The sequence below is a fragment of the Montipora foliosa genome, chromosome 12 (genome assembly GCF_036669935.1).
Source record: "Montipora foliosa isolate CH-2021 chromosome 12, ASM3666993v2, whole genome shotgun sequence".
NCBI lineage: Eukaryota > Metazoa > Cnidaria > Anthozoa > Scleractinia > Acroporidae > Montipora > Montipora foliosa.
Window position 1 is genome coordinate 617,265 of NC_090880.1, and position 20,000 is coordinate 637,264.

The 20,000-nt window shown below is 39.2% G+C and overlaps 3 protein-coding genes across 4 annotated transcripts in view; 2 read left to right on the plus strand and 1 right to left on the minus strand.

Moving 5' to 3' along the window:
• The first annotated feature begins 2,980 nt into the window (after positions 1–2,980).
• Positions 2,981–7,593, plus strand: LOC137978827 (ribosome-binding factor A-like). Its single transcript, XM_068825919.1, has 5 exons — positions 2,981–3,182; positions 4,046–4,067; positions 4,174–4,356; positions 5,102–5,217; positions 6,821–7,593. Exons 1-5 carry the CDS (start codon positions 3,007–3,009, stop codon positions 6,978–6,980), a joined length of 657 nt encoding a protein of 218 aa, XP_068682020.1. The 5' UTR covers positions 2,981–3,006; the 3' UTR covers positions 6,981–7,593.
• Positions 7,594–7,637: 44 nt separating this feature from the next.
• LOC137978826 (uncharacterized) lies at positions 7,638–18,196 on the minus strand. 2 transcript variants are annotated; one of them, XM_068825918.1, is made up of 8 exons: positions 18,057–18,196; positions 17,704–17,857; positions 17,468–17,502; positions 13,836–14,920; positions 13,278–13,393; positions 11,165–11,309; positions 10,251–10,524; positions 7,638–8,894 (listed from the first exon to the last, which is right to left on the minus strand). In XM_068825918.1, the coding sequence occupies exons 1-8, from the start codon at positions 18,116–18,118 to the stop codon at positions 8,708–8,710; spliced, it is 2,058 nt and encodes a 685-aa protein (XP_068682019.1). In that variant the 5' UTR covers positions 18,119–18,196; the 3' UTR covers positions 7,638–8,707. The 2 variants fall into 2 exon arrangements, with proteins under 2 accessions (XP_068682019.1, XP_068682018.1); XM_068825917.1 differs by having other exon boundaries at positions 7,749–8,894; positions 13,836–14,923.
• A 56-nt stretch (positions 18,197–18,252) lies between these two features.
• The window catches only part of LOC137978996 (aspartate aminotransferase, mitochondrial-like), a 30,743-nt gene continuing 28,995 nt past the window's right edge, over positions 18,253–20,000 (plus strand). The window contains exon 1 of the mRNA XM_068826134.1: positions 18,253–18,396. Coding sequence (XP_068682235.1) covers positions 18,314–18,396 — 83 coding nt within the window. The 5' untranslated portion in view covers positions 18,253–18,313. The remainder of the gene's footprint in view (positions 18,397–20,000) is intronic.

The following is a 20,000-nucleotide window of genomic DNA, read 5'->3' on the forward strand; positions in this document are numbered from 1 at the left end:
TCCTTTATACTTATTCCAAGCTATACTTTAGCGGCCTTACTCATCCCTAGCTATACTTTAGCGTCCTTACTCATGCGTAGCCGTACTTGGGCGACCTTACTCATCCCTTGCCGTACTTTAACGTCCTTACTCATCCGTAGCCTTATCACTTAAGCGTCTTTAGTTATCCTGTAGCATCCTTAGTCCTCCTCAGTAGAAATACTTTAGCATCCTTAGCCATCCCTAGTTTTACTTCTGTTTAACGTCCTTAGTCATCCTTAGCGGTATTTAAGCGTTGTTAGCCTTCCTCTAGCATCCTTAATCTTCCCAAGCTATACTTCAACGTCCTTGCTCATCCTTGACAGTACTTAACGTCCTCAGTACGTCTTCAGTCATCCGCTTCAGCATCTTTAGTCATCCTTGGCAGTACTCAGATCGTACTTGAAAAACAATGCGTATTCTGTGCTTTTTGTGCCGCTTTTGGTGTAACTATAATCGCACACTTAACTGTTCACATGCTATACTGAAATTATCCTTGAATATTTAAGCCCTCGAAATCTTTCGCTAAATTGACAAGGGTCTGGAGCTATGAGTAGGCCTGTGATTTGTCTCATATATGGTCTAGGGGCCGAGATATCTCTCCCTCAATGCCGTACCGGGAGGCGAGGTCGGTAGCAGAAAGCAGCGAAGGGCCAACTGCGTCCAAAAGCGATCGCACGGGCCGAAATCCCGTAATGACTCGTTTGGTACGACGCTCCAGCGCCATGTCTGGAGGTACTGCATACTTTTATGTTCTGGCTGTCCGATACTTAAGATACCAGAATAATTAACATTCTTGTTTTTTACCAGAAATTGACATTTCAGTTGATTGTACAGGCATAAACGTAACGTGAGAACTGTGCGTGTCTGGTCTTCTCGAGACAGAGGTGAAAGATGGTTTCATGCAGGCTGGGACGCCTAAATTGCTTTGTTGTAAACATGGCGGTTCACAGCTCGAGTGAAGTCGTCTCTCTGGCCTTTCTGTGGACGAATTCCAAGGGCTACCGATACAATTTGGGCAAGTTTTGAAAGCTAAAAACTTCAATCGAAGCTGTATTTTGCTGGTAGGACTGGGTCGCTCGACACTTATAAGAAAATCTATGAAATGAGAATCGGGGGTCTTCCCTTGACATGGAATGGCAGAATTACCCAGAATTCCTTTGGGGCACGAAGAAGGCAACTGCTTGAGAGGCAAGCGGAGATTGGCCCTCATCAAATGAGGAAAAAGTACTGAGAAGAAGAATTCTAGCCAGATACTAAGGAGTAGCCAAGGTGCATGCTGTTAACGTAGACTTTTGATTTCTGAGCAAGTTTTCAATATAGAAAATTCGCGACAAAGAAGTGCTGGTTTTCGCTGTTACTCTTCTAGCAAAAAACTGGCCTTCAGTAATTTCTTGTCAAAGAAACGGTATAATGTAAATAAGAGAGTAATGAGATTTATATTTCCAATCATGTACCTGTCCTCTCACCACTTAAGTCAAAGTCTACATCTCTGTGCAATAAGCGCATTTAAAATTTCCTCATATTACTGTATAAAAGTAGTTAAACAAAAAAAAGGGTTTTCCTGCAAAGATGAAAAATACGTTTTTTTCTCCCGTTCCAGTTGTTATGCATGATTTTCATGGAAATTACATTCTGTTCCTCAATAAACCTGGAACAATCAGCTATGGTCTTAGTTCTTAGTTCTTACGTATCAGCTAAGTTGCGGATTGCGCTACCTGATTTTATCCCTACTACTGAGTTTACTGGTTTTAAAACAGAATCGAGGGTCGCATTTTGTATAGCGGCTTTTCTTGTTAATTAACATATCTTTAAATTTTGTGTATTTATTTATGTACCTGTATATGCTATGTATTTTAGCTGTAAATGTAATCTCTCGAAGATATTAGCTCTTGTATTTATTCTGAAATTCGAGATGAAATAAATGTGTGTTACCTTTAGCAGGGCGCGTGCGTACACTTTGTAATCTGCGACTCCAGTGCTTACCATATGACAGATAAAATGACTTTTCCCTTGAATATATAAGCCATCGAATTCTTATGTTAAATTGACAAGGGCGGTCTGGAACTGTGAGTAGGCGTGGGATTTGTCTCATATGGTTTAGGGGCCGACATATCTCTCCCTCAATGCCGTACCTGGAGGCGATTGGTACGAAGCTCCACCGCCACGTCTGGAGGTACTGCGTTTTTTCTCTCTTGTTCAAACATTCCGTCCGCGCATGCGTAAATGTTCTTGCTCTCCGATACCAGGAATTGACATTTCAGGTGATTGCACAGGCATAAATGTAACGTAAGAACCGTGCGTGTCGTCTAAGTACAGCTACGGACGAGGAAGGACGCTAAAGTACAGCTAGGGATGAGGAAGGAGGGTCAAGTACAGCTTGGGATGAGTAAGGACGCTAAAATACGGCGAGGGATGAGTAGGGACGCTAAAATATGAGTATGTGAGTATGGCCACGGTTGCTTAAAGCCGCGGCTAGACGCGCTCGCACTGGTGATGCGATTTTTTCAAACTTTGTCGCGTTGCCAGCGCGAGCTGAAAATCACACGTGTAGCCACCCTTGAACTGGCGACGCGACAGGTGAAAAAATCGCAAGAAAAAAGTCGCCAGAGACAAAATCGCAGAGAATTTCGCGGAGATAGTTGCCCGTGCCGCCTCCCTGCAACTTTTGGCCGCGCTTGCGACGCGACTAAAGAATATTTAGCCAATGAGATAGACCAATTCGGCTAACTCATTGTTGTACCCAATTCAAATCTCTAGGGGTTAAGATGCTTTGTGTATTGCATTTGCATGATAATGTAGCATTCACATTTAAATGATATGGTAATACTTGGAACAAAACGTTTTATTTCCAAAAGATTTGAATTGGGTACAACACTGAGTTATCTGTAGTGCTCAGGTCTCTTGAAATATGCGATTCGCGCGGCCTTCAATTTGTCGCCAAAGACTGCCTACACACAGTAGTTACCGAATTTTGAGCGATGAGCGATGAGCTGTAAAATTGCTAGCTCTATAAAATTGGTCCATTATCCAGTTAACAACTTTCTTGCGAAAGCTGTGGGGAGGCTTAAAATCCAGAATCATACTCAGAGAATATTTTTTGCTCAAATTACACGGGATTATGGTGACAAGTTTTCCATTGTACGAAAGAAGAAAAACAGCAGGTCTCCGAACATTTAAGCTTTAATTTATTTGAGCATGTCAAGTAACTAATTGTACCAATCTTGTGTTTTTGTTAGTGTCATTTACGTTTGTCTGCGATAGTCCTCGCGCAGCTTGCAGCACAGAAAGGGTGACCCGAAAACACTGACGCCCGGTCCATGTAACCAGCGTCACAATTAGTACTAATCCTAAACATCCATTTTAAACAGCGTTGGTCAACAGTATTTAAGTCCAAGCACCCATTTTAAAACGGTTAGCTTTCGGTCAGTGTAAAACGCAGACTGCAGACTGCAGACCAGGGGTAAAATTCAGACTGAGGTTATGACGTAACTGTTGTGACCAAACCCCTTATAAATGCTAACCTTAGGCCAAATTAGGTCTAAAACAATATTTAGGTTTAACTGTTAGCATTTCTAATGGGTTTGGGCTTTTTCAACAGTTAAATTCTAACATCAGTCTGCGTTTTACACCGACCGGTTAGCTTTCAATTATTATTGCGATGGCCGATTACTTCATGTAAGTGAAGTGAAACTGGTGCAACAATTATTGAAAGCTAACCTTTTTAAAATGGGTGCTTAGACTACAATACTGTTGACCAACGCAGTTTAAACTGTTTGGGCTTAGTACTAATTGTGACGCTGTTTATGACCAATAGTACCCACTTGAAATAGTATTTTTGTGGTAGTCCGTTTGGGTAGTCCATGGACCGGGGGTCAGTGTTTTTAGGTCACCCGCACAGAAAGGTTAATAAATTATTCCTAACCTTTGGAGCTTGGGAGGGGAAATCCCCAAGAACCAGATTTTAATATCCAGTAATTATCTAACTTATTTGTCATTAATGTAAGTCGTTCTTGGTTGATTTCAGAAAGAATACAAGTTCTAGCAAGGTTTGTCAAAAGATTTTGCTCCAATATGTCACATAAATACTTTTCATTCTTCAAAGCAAACACTTAACGGTCTTTATGGTTGCCAAATTTGTAATACCTAATGCAGGCATCTCTGAGGCAATCACAAGTCTTCCAGTTGGATCTTCTGCAAGAAGACGACTCTCCAGACAAGCGTGTTACTGCCAGACAAAGAGTGATTTCTGGGGCAATTCTTGATGGAGTTACAAATATTCTCAATGGTCCAGAACTTGACTCAAATCTCAAAAAATGTCAAATAGAGATAACCCAGGTGATTTATAAAGCTTTGTATTGCAATTAAGGAGGCTCAAAAGGGTTTCAACACTTAGAAGACGCTCTCTTTACATCAAATAATGCTAGAACAGCAATGTTATGGTGCCATATGATGTGATCTTTATTGTGATGTAATAAGTTACCTTGGAACCCGGAAAGCCCAGCAAAAACACCCTATATTTTGGATTTAGTTGCTCATATCTCAAAAACGAACGTGGTGACCCCCCCTTTTTATTGCTGAAAAGTAATTAGAAGGCCTCGATGAAACTTTCGGCAAAGTTTAAAAAAATTTCTGTCTAGCGGATTCAGACCCACCTTGAATTGGCTAGACAGAATTTTTTTGCTAGGTACACTTTGCAGAAAGTTTCATCTTGCCCCTCTGATTACTTTTCAGGAATAAAAAATGAGGGTCACCGAGTTCAGTTTTTGAGATAATTTTATAACTAACTAAAGACAAAATAAAGGGTGTTTTTACAGGGCTTGCCGTTGCCACATATAATTTTGTGACATATTACGTCACAATAATGACTGTACCTTGTTCAGCAATAATTTGTGTTTCATTTGGTACCACAACATTGCTAATACATGATATTGAATGTTGTGGTGCCGATCCTTCTAATAACAGCGTCACTTGGGGAGGGAAAGGTTGCTCATAACTATAGTTAATACTTTACAATAAAATTTATTGTAATATCATTCTTGGTGCTATAGATCCAATTCTCTGTCTAATTTTGATGATGCAGGTCCAAACAACCCCAAACTTTCAACTTGCAACTGTTTGCTGGACTGTTTCAGACAAGTGGAAAGGTGAAAGAGTAAGAATTCAAAATATCCTGGAGGAAAATAATGATTACATTAGGTATGCAATTGTTTCGTGAATGTACACAGACAACTGAGATAATAATTCATTAAGCGATATTACCAGCCACATTCTCCACTGGAGGACAGGGGGGAAAATTTCAGAAGTTAATCAAACAAAGCTGTTGCATTGAAGGTGATTGTGATTGCTTACTCCTGTAAATGTAATGACAAAATGTTGAACCTACGACCTTGGATGGTCTACCACTGAGCTACTGCTGTTAGGACTGGAATTGTTAAAATTATGCATTCATTATTTTTAATGAAGGAGATGGTGAATGTTTTCCTTGTTTAATGTGATGATATCACAAGAAAAAAATTTATCTTGAAATAGACTACAGCTGTCAGGAATCAAAGCCAACAGTTTTCCTTTTCCCATTGAAATTGCTTCACTCCAGTGTGTTGATTTGAATGTTGTTACTACATACAACTTTATACAGCCCACCAACCCCCTTTCCCCCCTCCCCCCTAACACACCCAAAGAAGCCATAGATGTCACTGTGTATACATGTAAAATAGATGTTTTTGACTTTCATTACCTTTTTACATGCAACAGAAAAATGGAATCAAACTTTCAACAAAATAGAGCTGTGTCATGTGCAATTCCAGCATAAATCAAAATAGTAAACAGTGGCATGGTATCCAAAAATAATAATATTGCATTGCAGGTGCCCCAAGCTCAGTGGCTCAGTGTGAGGGAAAGCTGACAAAAATGTAAGGATTTGTATGGGACTCTTGATAAAGGACCAGAGAAATGAAGATAATTCTACAAAAAAATTCTCAATTAAAAAGCCTAACATTATTGCCATTGTGGGTCACTTCCTTCCTGTGTGGTTTTTTTTCAGATTCGACGCAAATATTATTGAGCCATTGTCAACTGTTGACAACTTAGGAACAGATAATGGCTTTTTGCGTCAAACCTGGAAAAAAAAAAACATGGGAGGGAAGCGACCCACAATGGCAATAACGTTAGGCCTTTTAATTGAGAATTTTTTTTGTAAAATTATCTTCTCAGGTCTTTTTTATTGGGATTCCCATACAAATCCTAATATTTTTGTTGTGTTTCCCTCTGAGCTTGGGGCACCTGTGATGTTATTGGTTTAAATGAACCCATTCACTCCTCAGGACTCCCACAGGCTTCCCAGGACTCCCAGAGTTGCCCAGTAAGAATTTCTGGCATTTGACAGAGTAAAATGTGTTAAGAACAGACTTAACTGAGTATCTATCCCATGAACCATGTGAGCGTTAGCCCTACTGATGGAAATGGGCCCACACAAGGACAGAGAAAAAGTCTCACTCCCAGGGGTCAACAGGTTAACCCTTTCAGGCCCGAGGGGTTCCCCATTGACGAGTAAAATCGTCTGGCGTTAGACAGAGTAAAATCTATAAGTGCCATTTGGCACTATCGGGCCTGAAAGGGTTAAACGGGGACATAGTTTTTGGATGCTGTTAGCTTAACCCTTTCAGGCCCGAGGGGTTCCCCATTGACGAGTAAAATCGTCTGGCGTTAGACAGAGTAAAATCTATAAGTGCCATTTGGCACTACCGGGCCTGAAAGGGTTAAGGGAAATTACAAGTAATTTTGTTTTCTCACTTAATTTCAGGAGGTTGCTCCCAGCATACTGTTCCTTGAATCGATTTCCTCAGTTGGTTTTTATCAAAGATAACAGTGTAGAGTATCAAGGCGAATTAGAAGACCTCTTCAACCAAGCCAAGCATGCTGACAGCTTTTGGATAAATGCAAGTAAATTCAAAGACAGCTGAAGGACTTGGTTTCAGGGTGTTCAAACAACAGTCATTCAAATGACATTGTTACTTTTTTTTTTACCAGGGACCAACTGCATGAATATCTTGAGCCAAAGGGTACAAGAGCCTGAGCTTATTATAATAATTACATGATCGAGTAACCCTTTGGGGAAACAGACAAGTTGCCATCAAACAATCCATTCATTTGGCTATTTTCAACCAGGGTTCTAATCCATAATGTGCAATGAGTGAGAGCTACAGCTATCTTTTCTTATCATGTCTTTTTCAAAATTAATGTGGCATCATTCTTACTAATTGACTGGTGATTCTGCTGGGTCAGGAACAAGATTATTCATGGAGTACAAAATACCAATGGTTTTGGATTTTTTACGACTAACGAAACACCATGCCAAACTAAATCCAATATCTGCATGTGTATGTTGTTTTAGTGGTACAGTTTAATGCTTTGCAAGACAGATGAGGGAATTACTTATTTTTGTAGAATATAACATTCAATCCTCAAAGTGGACGTCCAAACGTTTTTTGCCAACGGAAAGATGATAAATTAATGTTGTAAACTAAACAGTACTGCAAAGTGCATAATAAGACCAAATAAATTGTAGTAGGCTTGTGACAACTTTTTCTCTTTTACCATAAACTAGTACCAGCAAGCTTCAATGTGAAAATCTGCACAAGTGCTTTAATTGCTCCACCTTTTTAGCCTACTTAAGAAAATAACAAATAGTAGGAAGCTGCTTGTTATAAAAGGATGAATATTATGTTACTCTAACTTGACTCTCTGTTGGTGATGTTGGGGGGAAATATGGAAAAGAAAAAAAAAACCCAAATTGTATCAAACATTTGCTTGAGCACTAACCCCTCAACAGACCTGGTTTGGTTACATGACTCTTCCATGCATGATCATCACATTTTAATTAACTTTAATGACTGAGATTTTATGAATTTTGTGAAAAAAGAGCATATTTTACAGTGTACCTTTTGGAAAACTTCAACTGGTCTAAAATTCATACTCGACTTCTACAAAGATGTAAATGGAAATTGCTTATTCATACTGACACATGTACTAAATGCATACAGCCTGTCGCCAATAGTAGTACTCCAACCACAATCACACTAGTTGACAAGTAAAATTGTCTGGTGTTGGGCAGAGTAAAATCTGTTAAGTAAATATCGGTTATTGACCAAGCATGAGGTCAAGAGGTGTTTATGGACTGAGACAAAGTCTAGGTCCATCACTCGAAAAAAGAACAAGGCCAATATTCAGCCATCAAGCTTGGTCAATAAAGGATTTATTATATGGAATAAGACACCAAAAAATGATCTTTGATCTTGCGGGACCAAGCAAGAAATCCTGAGTGGGCAAGATAGCTCCATCTTGCCTGCTTGGGAAGCCAATCACAGTACCGGATTTGGTTCATCTTGCCCGCTCACTGAGCTAGTCATATAATAAATAATATTGTTGGTCGATTGGAATCTCTTGAAGTTATGATTCCAGAATTTATTTTCAGACTACTACTGTATTCAGCTGGGTTCTATATGCGAATACATGTAACCCTAATGTGTTTGACGTTAATGCCAGCATATGTGTTGTTACTTTCCATCATACAGATTCTGGATTCTTCCTTATACAAACATAAGAGTAAAATCAATGACATGCAATAATTTGGTTTACAAGCAAAAGCATTAGACTATTTTGAACAATTCAACCATCGTGACTTGCTGAATTACAGTATAGAGCGTCTGTATGGGCTGTCCTGGTCATGTGAAAGCCACATATGGCGTTTCAGTTGGATGCTGGTGATAAACTTTTTGCCACAGTCTTTACACACATATTTTTCATCCCCTACATGTTGACGGATATGGCGCCTCAGTCCCTCCAGCTGCTCATATGTCTTTGGACACCACTGACATCTAGAAAAAGTATCAACAGCAAACAAAGGAAAAGAAAAGGTTACGTTTATACAAACGTTGGACGTGCAGCACTTATATTTTAAACAGAGTTAACCGAATAGAGTGTAATGTGAAGTGCTGGATTTCTATCCCATTTGAACCATGTGGGCGTTAGCCCTACTGATGGAAATGGGCCAACATAAGGCCAGAGAAAAACTCTGACCAGGGTGGGAATTGAACCCACGACCTTCGGGTTAGATCTCCGCCGCTCTACCGACTGAGCTACAAGGTCAGACGGGAGCAGGCCGTGGGAACTGAAGATGTTAAAGTCACGGCAATGAACATGTACAAGTACAAGGAAAGGTTACGTTTGTGTGGGCCCATTTCCATCAGTAGGGCTAACGCTCACATGGTTCACATGGGATAGAAATCCAGCACTTCACATTACACTCTAAACAAAAAAGAAATCATGAATCTTTATGTTGTGAACAAAATCCAAGTGTTCTAACAAGAGTCGAACCTGTGACATTCCGATAACTAGTTTGGATGTTCTATCACTGAGTTACAGGAAACTCATAGAGCCGTTAAACTATGATGAGGTGACAAGTGTCTTGGACACTGATCAATCCATCGTAAAGTTCGGTTTAAAAAAAGATCTTGAATGAAAGCTGAAATTTAGACATACTAGATTACTCAAATTAGCCTAATGTTGCTAAATTTCTTTCAACTGTTCCCCCAAGCTCTTTCAATGAGTGTACAATGTAATACTGTATGAACAATTTTCCTCAATCAAACTAAACCTCTGAAATTCTACTAAGAATCAATAAAAGGCAGAAAACAAGGAAGGGAATTGAAAAGAATTCAATTCAAAGGAGGATGTTTGAAGTCAAGAAATTGCAGAAAGCTCTGAAAAGTACACATCTTTTGTAAATCTCTGAAATCACTGCCTGGGACTTAATGGAGCTTCATAATAATACAGAATCTTCTGGTGAGTGATCTCCTTTATATTATAAAATATGTTTATATCTTGTTGTCAGTGGCAGCTTTAATCTTAAAAAGCATTATACTAAAACTACACTTTTAAAAAAATTCCAGCACTCAACAAAGTGTCAGCATGGTCAGGCAACAAGGATGAAACAGGTGCAATGTTACAAAATACATGATATTGCGCGTGTACATAAATAAAATTATTATCTTCAGGGTTTCAATAAAATTTCTACAAGAAGGTAATTTTAACAAAAAGAGACCTGCAGGATAACAATATTCTACAAGGCTTTGAGCTAATAGGTGGTGCCGGTGCCCAGGGAGGAATTTTAAGCCTTTAAATATATTTTTAATTATCATGATCTGGCAAACCAAGCTGATTACTTCACTTACTCATAAGGCTTTTTCTTGGCCTGTTTATGAATATGCATGTGTCGCTTTAAATAGACTGCATTGATAAACTCCTTCGAACACAAATCACATGTGACTACTGACTCCCGTGTATGCAAAAGTCTGTGAGCTTTCAAGTTATCTCGTCGCGTAAAAGCTGAACCACAATCATCACACACAAACTTCTTATCATTCCTGTGTCCTGCTATGTGGCGCTTAAGGTCTGCACTTTTGACAAATGCTCGATCACACTCTGTGCACTTGTGTCGTCTGTCCCCTGTTGATGAAAACACCATATGCATATTAAGTGTAAGGTGCACTAAAGCCCATCCTTACTGAAAATGTTATTGGTGTCATGTTATTACGTATTTTCTGTGTGTAAACTTATCAACTATCACTAAATAATCTTAGAATCTTATTGGCTGGAGGAAAAGAACCCTTAGCTATACATTAATTTTTTGTCTTATTTTCTTGTGCAAAGAGTTCCGCTTATTACTGTGTGTGTGTCTACTATGTAAATTGCACATACAAATTCTAGATATAAAGATTTAAAAATAACATTGTTGAAGCCAGTCAAAAATTATTGAAATTAATGTTATATTATGCATCATACATGGACCACCAGCGTCTCCCTCGGCAGCTACTCTACTCACAGGTATGTGAGGGCAAACGCAATCAGGTTAGACCTAGGCTTCTATTTAAAGACACTGTAAAAAGAAACTTGGAGAAGTTGGACATAGACAGGAGTTCCTGGCAGCAGAAGGCAAAGGACCGAGCTGTGTGGAGGAATCTGATCATTCAGACCTAAATGAAACAGCCATTGTCGCCCACGACAGGCTGCTATGGTGATGATGATGATGCATCATACAGCTCCAAGTAGACCTTCCACATTATGGGTGCTTGATTACTTAACATACCAATGTGATACTTGATGTGTGACTTGATACACCCTTTGGTTCTGAACTCTTTCCCACAGAATTCACACTTGTATTGTTTTTCTTGCACATGAATAGCCTTATGAATTGTAAGTTCGCTGGAAGTTCTAAAACCTTTCTGGCATTGCTATGACAAAAGAAATGAAGAAGTCAAAAAAAGGGCTTCCTCCCAATAATTTCAGAGATTATGCTGCTAGCTGGTTTTTTCTGCTTTAGTTAACCCATTGACATCCAAACTGGCCGAAACCGGCCAGACTTAGTATTTTAGTCTGTCTAACGCCAGACAATTTTACTCGTCCATGGGGAACCCCTGGGAGTCAATGGGTTGACTGCATGGAGTTGATCAATGACCATTTTAACATACTTGCATACTCTCTTTCATTTCACCCTAGATAGACCCATACCTGTACATTGTAACTTTGCATTTTGAGGTGACCAAATGTTTAATTTAAGTATATCCTTTTTCATTTATAAATTTTCCTTTCTTTCTTAAACTGCAAGCAGTCTCTCTTTTACATGTGCTTTAGAATTATTGAAATGATTCTAGAACTTTCAATGACTGAAGCATAAACAGGGCAAAAAACTTTTATTTCATTCCACTTGTCCATTGGACGAGTAACGTTGAGAATTTGGTTGTCCGAAAGTTAAATTCACTTGTCCAAAACATTCATTTAAGTGAATAACAAAATATCATTAAAAAATGTAGAAATTGTATAATATAATCTGTTTTGTACCAAATCTCAAGTGATTGTCTTAACAGTTATTTCAATTTCTGTTGTTCTTTGCACTATTTAATACAACACCACTTCATACACACATACCATTCATATGAAAAAACCATTCATACACACATCGGGGATCACTCACATTCTTTATGCACATGTACAATACACCACTTGAGAAAATGCAGCCCCTGTATGAGGCATTAAAATTGCTATCTAAGATGAAACACATAAGTCCTGGCCATATTCTGAGGCTGTTTTCAAGGAAATGATCTGGCCTCAGTTGTTCAAAAGGTGGATAACACTATCCACCGGATAAATCATTATCTACTGGATAAACATTAGTGAAAGCAATTGAGTTATCTAGTGGATAGTGATTTATTCAGTGGATAGCGCTATCCACCCTTCGAACAACTGGGGCCTGATGATCACAAGACTTACTACAACTACACTTATCTTGCCACAACGGTAATCGCCTTGTTCAAGTGTTAATGAAGCCTTGTCTCAAACGAGGTCGTCATTTCCATATATCATGGAATATGAATCCCAGTCTTTACGGAAACAACAGAGCCAGATCATCTTGGAAAACAAAGGCGAAAACGGGTAAGTTGCCGTGAAAAGAAACCAAAATTCGCGAAACTCAGGATAGTTTACAAAGTCCAGAGGTGCTTGGGAACTCAGATCTCGGTAGAAAAGAACTTGTTTTTCCGGCAAACTCTACTCGTCGCATAGGACAAGTGCTTTTGGAAATCCACTCGTCCAAGATACAAGTCAGAGTACTCGTCTCGGATGGGCGGACGTGCAGAGGCTTTTTGCCCTGCTATGGGTCGCAAATATTGCAGGCGTTTGTCACCAACGCCTGCACTACCCAGTTTCAGCCATTTTGAAGTGTTCATATGTTTCAACAAATTAAAGCAAAAGAGAGACTACTTGCAGTGTATTTCTTTCTGACCATTTTAAAAATAATTATAATACTCTTGGTGTGAGAGGCAATAACTAAAGATGCCAAGACTCTGTAAAAATACTTTCCCTAAAACACAGTCAACTTTAGAGGGCAAACATGTGGCTCAGGCAGTCACCCCAGCCGCATGATAAAATTGAGCCGGGATGTCACAGAAACATTTTATGGAGCTTTGTATGTAGGATTTACCTATAGACAAAAACCAGAAAAATTCTGAATACTGCAATAAGCTCATGCATAAATTTAACACAACTGTATGTTTACAATAACTTATCAGTCAAGACTTCTATTTCTGAGTGTGTAACTAGATGAGTCCAGTTTTTCTCTCATAACATCTCCTCATGATTTCCAGCTGCATTCAATATCCTTTTCAGTGATAGAGAGTCTTTACAGACTGTTAATTTGTAATTACCTCACAAATGAAAGGTCTTGCATCTTGGTGACTTGTCTGGTGACGCCTGAGATCATTGTTGGTAAAGAACTTTTTGTCACATTTGTCACACCCAAACTTCCTGACTCGAGGGGTTGCTTAAAACAATAGAAATCACAATACAGTAAAACTTAAGAATTAATAGTTCCACCAAAACTCTAAAAGTAGACAGCTGTAAGTGCAATTTATCACAGTCATACAGTCTCTGTAACCACCCCACAGGTCAAACTGCAGGTGTATCAAGAATTCATTCCCACTCAGTGGACAATGACTGCATAATAACCTATTGCAAGCCGGTTAGGGTAGAGAGGATGGAAATGTGTCAAAGTAATTAGTTTGAAAAAGCTTCCCACTCTTCAGATTTGGTCATTTTGTTCCTGTTTTGTCTTTTTTTTCAATTGCAATCTTTTCAGAACTCATTTGATGTAATACTTTGAGCAATACTTCCTGGGTAGTCTGAAATGTATAAATGAAAAAACAAATTGCATTCAAAAAACAATAATTATTATAAATTTAGTGCTCCTTAATCTTAACACCAACCTGGTCCTTTCAAAGACCTTTGTATATGTGCACCATCTATTTGCACCCCTGATACAATATCACCATAATCCACTTTCCTTTCACCAAGGATTTCCACCTCTGGATCTCCCCCTGTCTGAGTCATCAATTCTCTTATCAGTATGCTTTTTTTTCTATAAATCATTTTTGGACACTCATCAAAGTTTTCAGTTTCTGCTGAGCTAGCCATTTCTGGGTGAGTAATCTCTGACTTTGACTCCTCCACAAAGGATGGTAAGTCTGAAAACCCTTGATTTTGTAAACCTTGTGATGTCTGCACGGTGACTGACTGTGAGACATTGTCGATTGGGACATTTTCTCCAGAAGCAACAGACTGTGCAAGGACTAATGTCTGTGAAGTGCCACCTGGTGTGCTATATGAATGCTCTGAAGACAAAGGATTTGCTGATGCACATGGCTGCAAAATACAGCTAACATTTGGAGTGATTAAGGTACTCTCAGAAACTGTTAACTCCGTTGAACTATGAACAGGCTGATGATCATCACTTTGCGTCTGATTTGCTTGAACGTTCGCAAGTTCCAAAGCTTTCTCAATAACACCTTCTCTGGCAGATGTTTCTTGAGGAACAACATTCAAAGTGATAGGCTGTGCAAAGAACAGAGCATTTGCAAAAGGTGAAGAAGGATCAAGAACACTAGCAAGAGATGATGCTTCTCCTGAAACTGGCATGCCATTGGATCCTACTAAAAATAGAAGGGTTGGCTGGAGTCCACTGGACAAAGTCAGAGGAGGGGAAGGAGCAACTGGCAGCTGCACTGCATTACCCAGGGAATTCACATTAAGAAGAATGGGACTTTGCATCTGAGAGCCAGGGGAAACTTCAGCACATGGAAGCTCATTTGGGCAAGAAATGGCATTTTCACCCAAGCCGGATGTACATGTACTTTGTGGTTCTGGGGACTGATACTCAGAGGTGACCTCAGTACAATTTATGCTTGTTTGACCTTTCTGTAGTTTGAACTTTCTCTTGCTCAGCATAAAGCTGTTGAATTCTTTTGCCGCATGTGAAGTCATCTTTGTTGGTGATCCCTTGCGGTTGGCTTTTCTGCTAAACAACAAAATTTGAATCACCAAGCATGAAACAAAAGTTTAAAAAATAAAAAACATGTGCATCAAACACCACCACAAAGGCAAAATCTGCTCATAGTCTTATATTAAATTGGAGTTTTACTAAATTTGAGTGGAACCAGACAAACTTTCAGCATGACAATTCTTTTAGGACCAACCCCTTCAAGGCTCGACAATAACGCTAGCCAATGGGGCTAGTAAATATTGTGAAGCAGTGGAGTTCTGGATGAAAACAAAAATAAAAATTATTTCTTATGGATAAGGCAAAAGGAGAGAATAGAAACTAACAACAGAAACTGTGAGCAGATTCTATGGAATTTACTGCCTTAAAAAAATGATACTTTGAAAAAAAAAAAAAAAAACTCCAGAGGAAACCAACGCGGATTACAGTTTCCCCATGCCACGTTATGAATGATTAATCATGTGTGAAATAATGCGGGACTTCTCGGCTGCTGTTTCCATATGCGCGTAACTCTGTCGCAAACAATCGCAAGCACCTTCCAAGAGCTTGATCACAAACAGTTTACGTAAATGGAAACACCCTTTACGTTCATCCCCGATCAATTGCCGATAATCACAGATGATCGCAAACAAGACGCAAGAGATACAAAATTTTCTATTGTTACATCTTGTTGGCAAGGAGTAGCAATGCAAAAGCAAGGAACCAACGATATGGAAACACAATGGTAAACTGTTTCTGATTGTTTGCGATCAATCGACGCTATTTTTGTGTACAAGATACGTTTTGACGAATTAGAAGAAAGCATAAGTACCTAATGAAAATGGCGTCTGAGTACGATTGTGGCAATGAGGATACTCCTCAAAACAGTGTGAATTTAATGAATATCGTAAGGGAATACCCTGCCAAATATACCTGTTGTAAAGTTCTTGATCACAAAGAGCCAGTTCCTACAGTATAATTTGATACTGGCTATGCTGCAGCCGTTCCTGCTCCTCAAAAATATATCGGACCCAGAATCGGTGACGTCTCTTGACACTTCCTCTCTGCCTTCTTCTTCGCAACAACTCCAACATAAGAAGTTGCACATGACGCAAAAACTAATTCTGCTTTTATTTTTGTGTCCTTTTCTTATGATGTGACGAGATCAAGTTGCGTAAAGCAATCATGCGTATGGAAAACAGGATCGCTAACACAAATGCAAAAAGTGACGGTGTTTGCGATCCAGCCAACACAAACTGTTTGCGACTATTTGCGACGTTGTTACGTGTACAGATGTATATGGAAAGACGTCATGTACTTGTTTAGAAATTTAATTTGGACCAATTACAATTTATTTCAAATTAAAAAAAAAAAAGAAGTAAAGTAAAGTAAACTCAATTTATTTAATGTCGGTACAGGTAGTTCCTTCAGTTATGAAACTGGTATCAATGGAAGCCGACCGTGTGCCTTTTAGCACCCTCCCTCTGTCAGTGCTCACAGTTATTCACGGATATTTAAAGCTATAGCTACACGGATCAAAGGAAAGTGGAAACAGACGTTGAAGTCACCAAGGCTCGAACTGGGGACTCCTAGCTCTGAAAGCCGCACTAGCCAACTGAGCTACGCCTGCAAATGGTTGTTTTTGAGGAGAGGGGAAAACAGGAGTACCCAGGAAAAACCTCTCAAAGCAGAGTACAGAACCAACATACTCAACCCACATATGGCGTAGAATCTCGGAATTGATCCCGGGCCACATTGGTAGAAGGCGAGTGCTCTCACCACTACGCCAGCCCCGCTCGACTCAACAGTGCTCGTGAGCACTGTGGCCGCCGAATAATAATTGACTCCGAAAACCATTCAAGCATAAATTGCACAGATTGCTGTTTGAAACTATTAAAAAGAAAATCTTATATGAGGGCAAGTCTCTCCTTTTGAATTTCCTTTATATCTAATTTAAGATATAATTTTCCAGCATTCCGCTGGTTTTGTGCTTCATGCATACAATGGGGTTTGAGGCTAAAATTTCAATGGCAAATAGCTCTAATCAAAGGAACAGCCTTTCCACAGACTTCGAAATGAGTAGTTTAGTTTTACGTACGGTTTATTTCTTAATTTACTTTATTTCATGTTTTCCATACTCCAGTGCTTTTGTGAGTTGCAAAGTTTTGGCAACGGTTCTGTGAGAATTGGCCTCAAGGTCACAAAAACTTTGCCTTTTTGAGAAAAATATGGGAAGCCTTTAACTCCAGCGTATTTGCGCCACTGTTGCGAGGATGGATATGAGAATATCAGTCAGAATGTTTACTAAACTAGCGCATGCTGTGTTTGCAAATGGGGAATTTTTTTTTGTGATAGTTTTTACAAATGAATGAAACTGCGCATGATGAGACTGGCTAGTGCAAATTTAGATTTGGCTAGTGAAATTAGATCTGATACTAGCCACTAGGCTAGTGAGCTGAAAAGTTAGTCTCGAGCCCCGCCCTTCATTTGTCTGGCAAAAACTAAATGTATATGGTTCTTTTTAGGTATAACTGTACTAAAACATATATTTTGTTTGAATGAGTGATTTGATAATTAACTTACCTGAGAGAAGATACACCAGATCCACCCACAATATCCTATAACAGGGCAAAGTATAAATCATTGGCAACTCTTATATCCCTACTAAAAAAACATTTTATAACATAAGACAAAAATTATTGATTATCCTGATAGGCGAGTGGTCCTGATACCGATAATTTATTCCCTCATTTTGCATCTATTAAACACAAAAACTCAGTCAGAAATTGTCAGTCTATATTTTCTCCAGACACACTCACTGCTTGTTTCTGGGATCCGGCGTTATGCTTGATTGAAGACACCAACTTATGCAGACGGCCCCGTGAGCAAAGCAGCTCATTGGAAGTCGCATTGGACAAATTAAAGGAACTTAAATCATGCGGCTCCTCTACAACTGGATGATCTCTGGAGATACTGAAGAACAAAGAAAGAAATAAAATAGACTAAATAAAGTTAAATTGAAAAAAAGAAACTAAACTATCCTTTGAACATTCCTTAGCTGGCTATTATACATTTTCGTCTCAACCAAAATGCATTATGATGTTGAGGGCTTGCATGCAGCGAGCAGACCACCTTGTCCACTCTCAAGGTTAAGAAGACTTTGTTTGCGTACCTATCCGACTTTTTCATCACCAACGAAGGAAGGTTGTGCTTAAGAGCACAAGATAAAGTCATTGACTAGATCACCATTTTGACGTTTGGCGTTTGGAGGAACGAAAAAAACAAGGCGTCTTCTCCCAACCAAAGAATGAAATCCCAAGTCACCTTGCTAACCCATATCTCATACCCAGGCCCTCTGTAACCTTCAGGTGACCGGAACGAGGGGAAGTACTTCATTATATAATTACCGGATCGAGAAGAGATTCTACAATGGCTCTTGGTCGGTTTATCACCCAGTCTTCGCTAAGATCCAACCCCGTTAGAGTTTGCGTTTTAGTATCATCAAGAGCAAGGTTTGTGTAGCGTTTTTGACAATTTTTTTCATAAATCACGCATTTCAACCTCCGGAGACTTAGCTATGCATGGTTCGTTTGGTCATAAGGCTTTATTGACCTTTATTCCATGCCGTGCTGATTTAATGAACTATGAGGCTCAGTAAATTTTAAATTAATTAATTTATGAACACTTTAAATTTCATCATGATTATTTCTTTTTTATTTCTTAATTACATTTGGTGCTTCCTGGTTAGGTATAAGTTCCCCAGGGTCAATCAATTCAACTGGCTTCCAATAATATTATTAGAAAGAGATGATATATTAAGGGCGCTTTCCTTTTGTCAGAACTGGCCGGCTAGACCCATCGGTTTGCAAAGAAAAGGCAAAAATGTGAAGGAACACTTACATGATAATCCCTTGCATTCTTCTGGAGAATTAAAAAATATATCATCCTGTAAGTATGTTAATTTGAAAGCATTGTTGAGTTAGTCCTTCCAAATACCTGGTCTGGGCGGTCAGTTAGCACCCTAAGTTTAGGTGTAGTACATTTTGTCCTCTGTTATAAACGAAAGCATATAGAGCTAAACTTCATGGTTATTTGGCTCACGACTGCACATTTTCACAAAGTTTAGGTGTTCCCTGAGACTGCATGGTTTACACAGTGACATTGGGGAGTTTAAGATACCACAACGGCTATGGCGAAGAAAACGTCGCATCAAAATAGAAGTTTGAGCTATTCTAAGTATTTCATGATTATTCCATCTTGTTTATATTATAAAATATGGGCGACGTGTCCTATAACAGGATTGGTATGGACGGATTTGAAGTAAAGAGTGAGACTGAAAGATTTACTGTAGTTTGCCCACGTTGTCGCCAAAACCTTTAATTTGGTCATTTCATGTAGTAGTTTTGAGGAGTACGGGAGACAAATGTTCGCTTCTTTTAACCTATAATATCACTGCTTTTTAACGTTGTCGTTGCCATAACCATCGTGGTTTCTTAAACTCCTTATTATATTACAAGCAGTATAACTTCAGATAGCCTGCGCAGCACATGGTTTGGTGAAGATGCTTCTTTCCACTGGGGTTGACTTTTGAGCGCTGAACCAAAGTCAAATGAGAATGCGAGGGGGGGGGGGGGGGGTGGGGGGGTGCAAGGAGAAGGAGTGAGAAACTGCTTGCAATCAACCCCTCAACATTTCCAAAACCTCCGTCCTCCCACAGAAAGAGAAAAGATTGTTCCTGATTGGCTGATAAAGTGCCAGAAAAATCCGCCCAAAATTTATTGCTCCCTTTCATAAAAAAGTAAAGACAAAACAAAGTGGAAAGAGGCGACAATCTGGTTTAAAAAAAAATTGGAAACTTTCTTGCGGTAGTCTGCATTTTGTGGTGTTCTTAAATAACAGCAGAAAGACGTAAAACCACTACTGAGTGGAGGTGATATTTTGGCAGTCCTTCCCAAGGTATTGGGTAAAAGCTTCGTATTTCAGTTTTTTCTTACCGGCAAAATGTGTTCTGCATTTGCAATCACACGGTGACCAGATTAAATTTTAAAAGCTGAAGGATGAGGGCTCACAGCAACCTCTTGTTGGTGGCTGCCAGATGTATGCATTGGGAAGATCC

Excerpts from the sequence above, each read along its gene's own strand:
- LOC137978827 (XM_068825919.1), top strand. The coding sequence starts at position 3,007 with ATGAGCTGTAAAATTGCTAGCTCTATAAAATTGGTCCATTATCCAGTT. Across the intron at positions 4,357-5,101 it reads GTCAAATAGAGATAACCCAG|GTCCAAACAACCCCAAACTT; the intron begins GTGATTTATAAA and ends TTGATGATGCAG. Across the intron at positions 5,218-6,820 it reads GAAAATAATGATTACATTAG|GAGGTTGCTCCCAGCATACT; the intron begins GTATGCAATTGT and ends ACTTAATTTCAG.
- LOC137978826 (XM_068825917.1), bottom strand. The coding sequence starts at position 18,118 with ATGACTTTATCTTGTGCTCTTAAGCACAACCTTCCTTCGTTGGTGATG. Across the intron at positions 13,394-13,835 it reads AAGGTCTTTGAAAGGACCAG|CAACCCCTCGAGTCAGGAAG; the intron begins GTTGGTGTTAAG and ends TATTGTTTTAAG. Across the intron at positions 8,895-10,250 it reads GCCAAGAAAAAGCCTTATGA|ATGTCAGTGGTGTCCAAAGA; the intron begins GTAAGTGAAGTA and ends TACTTTTTCTAG.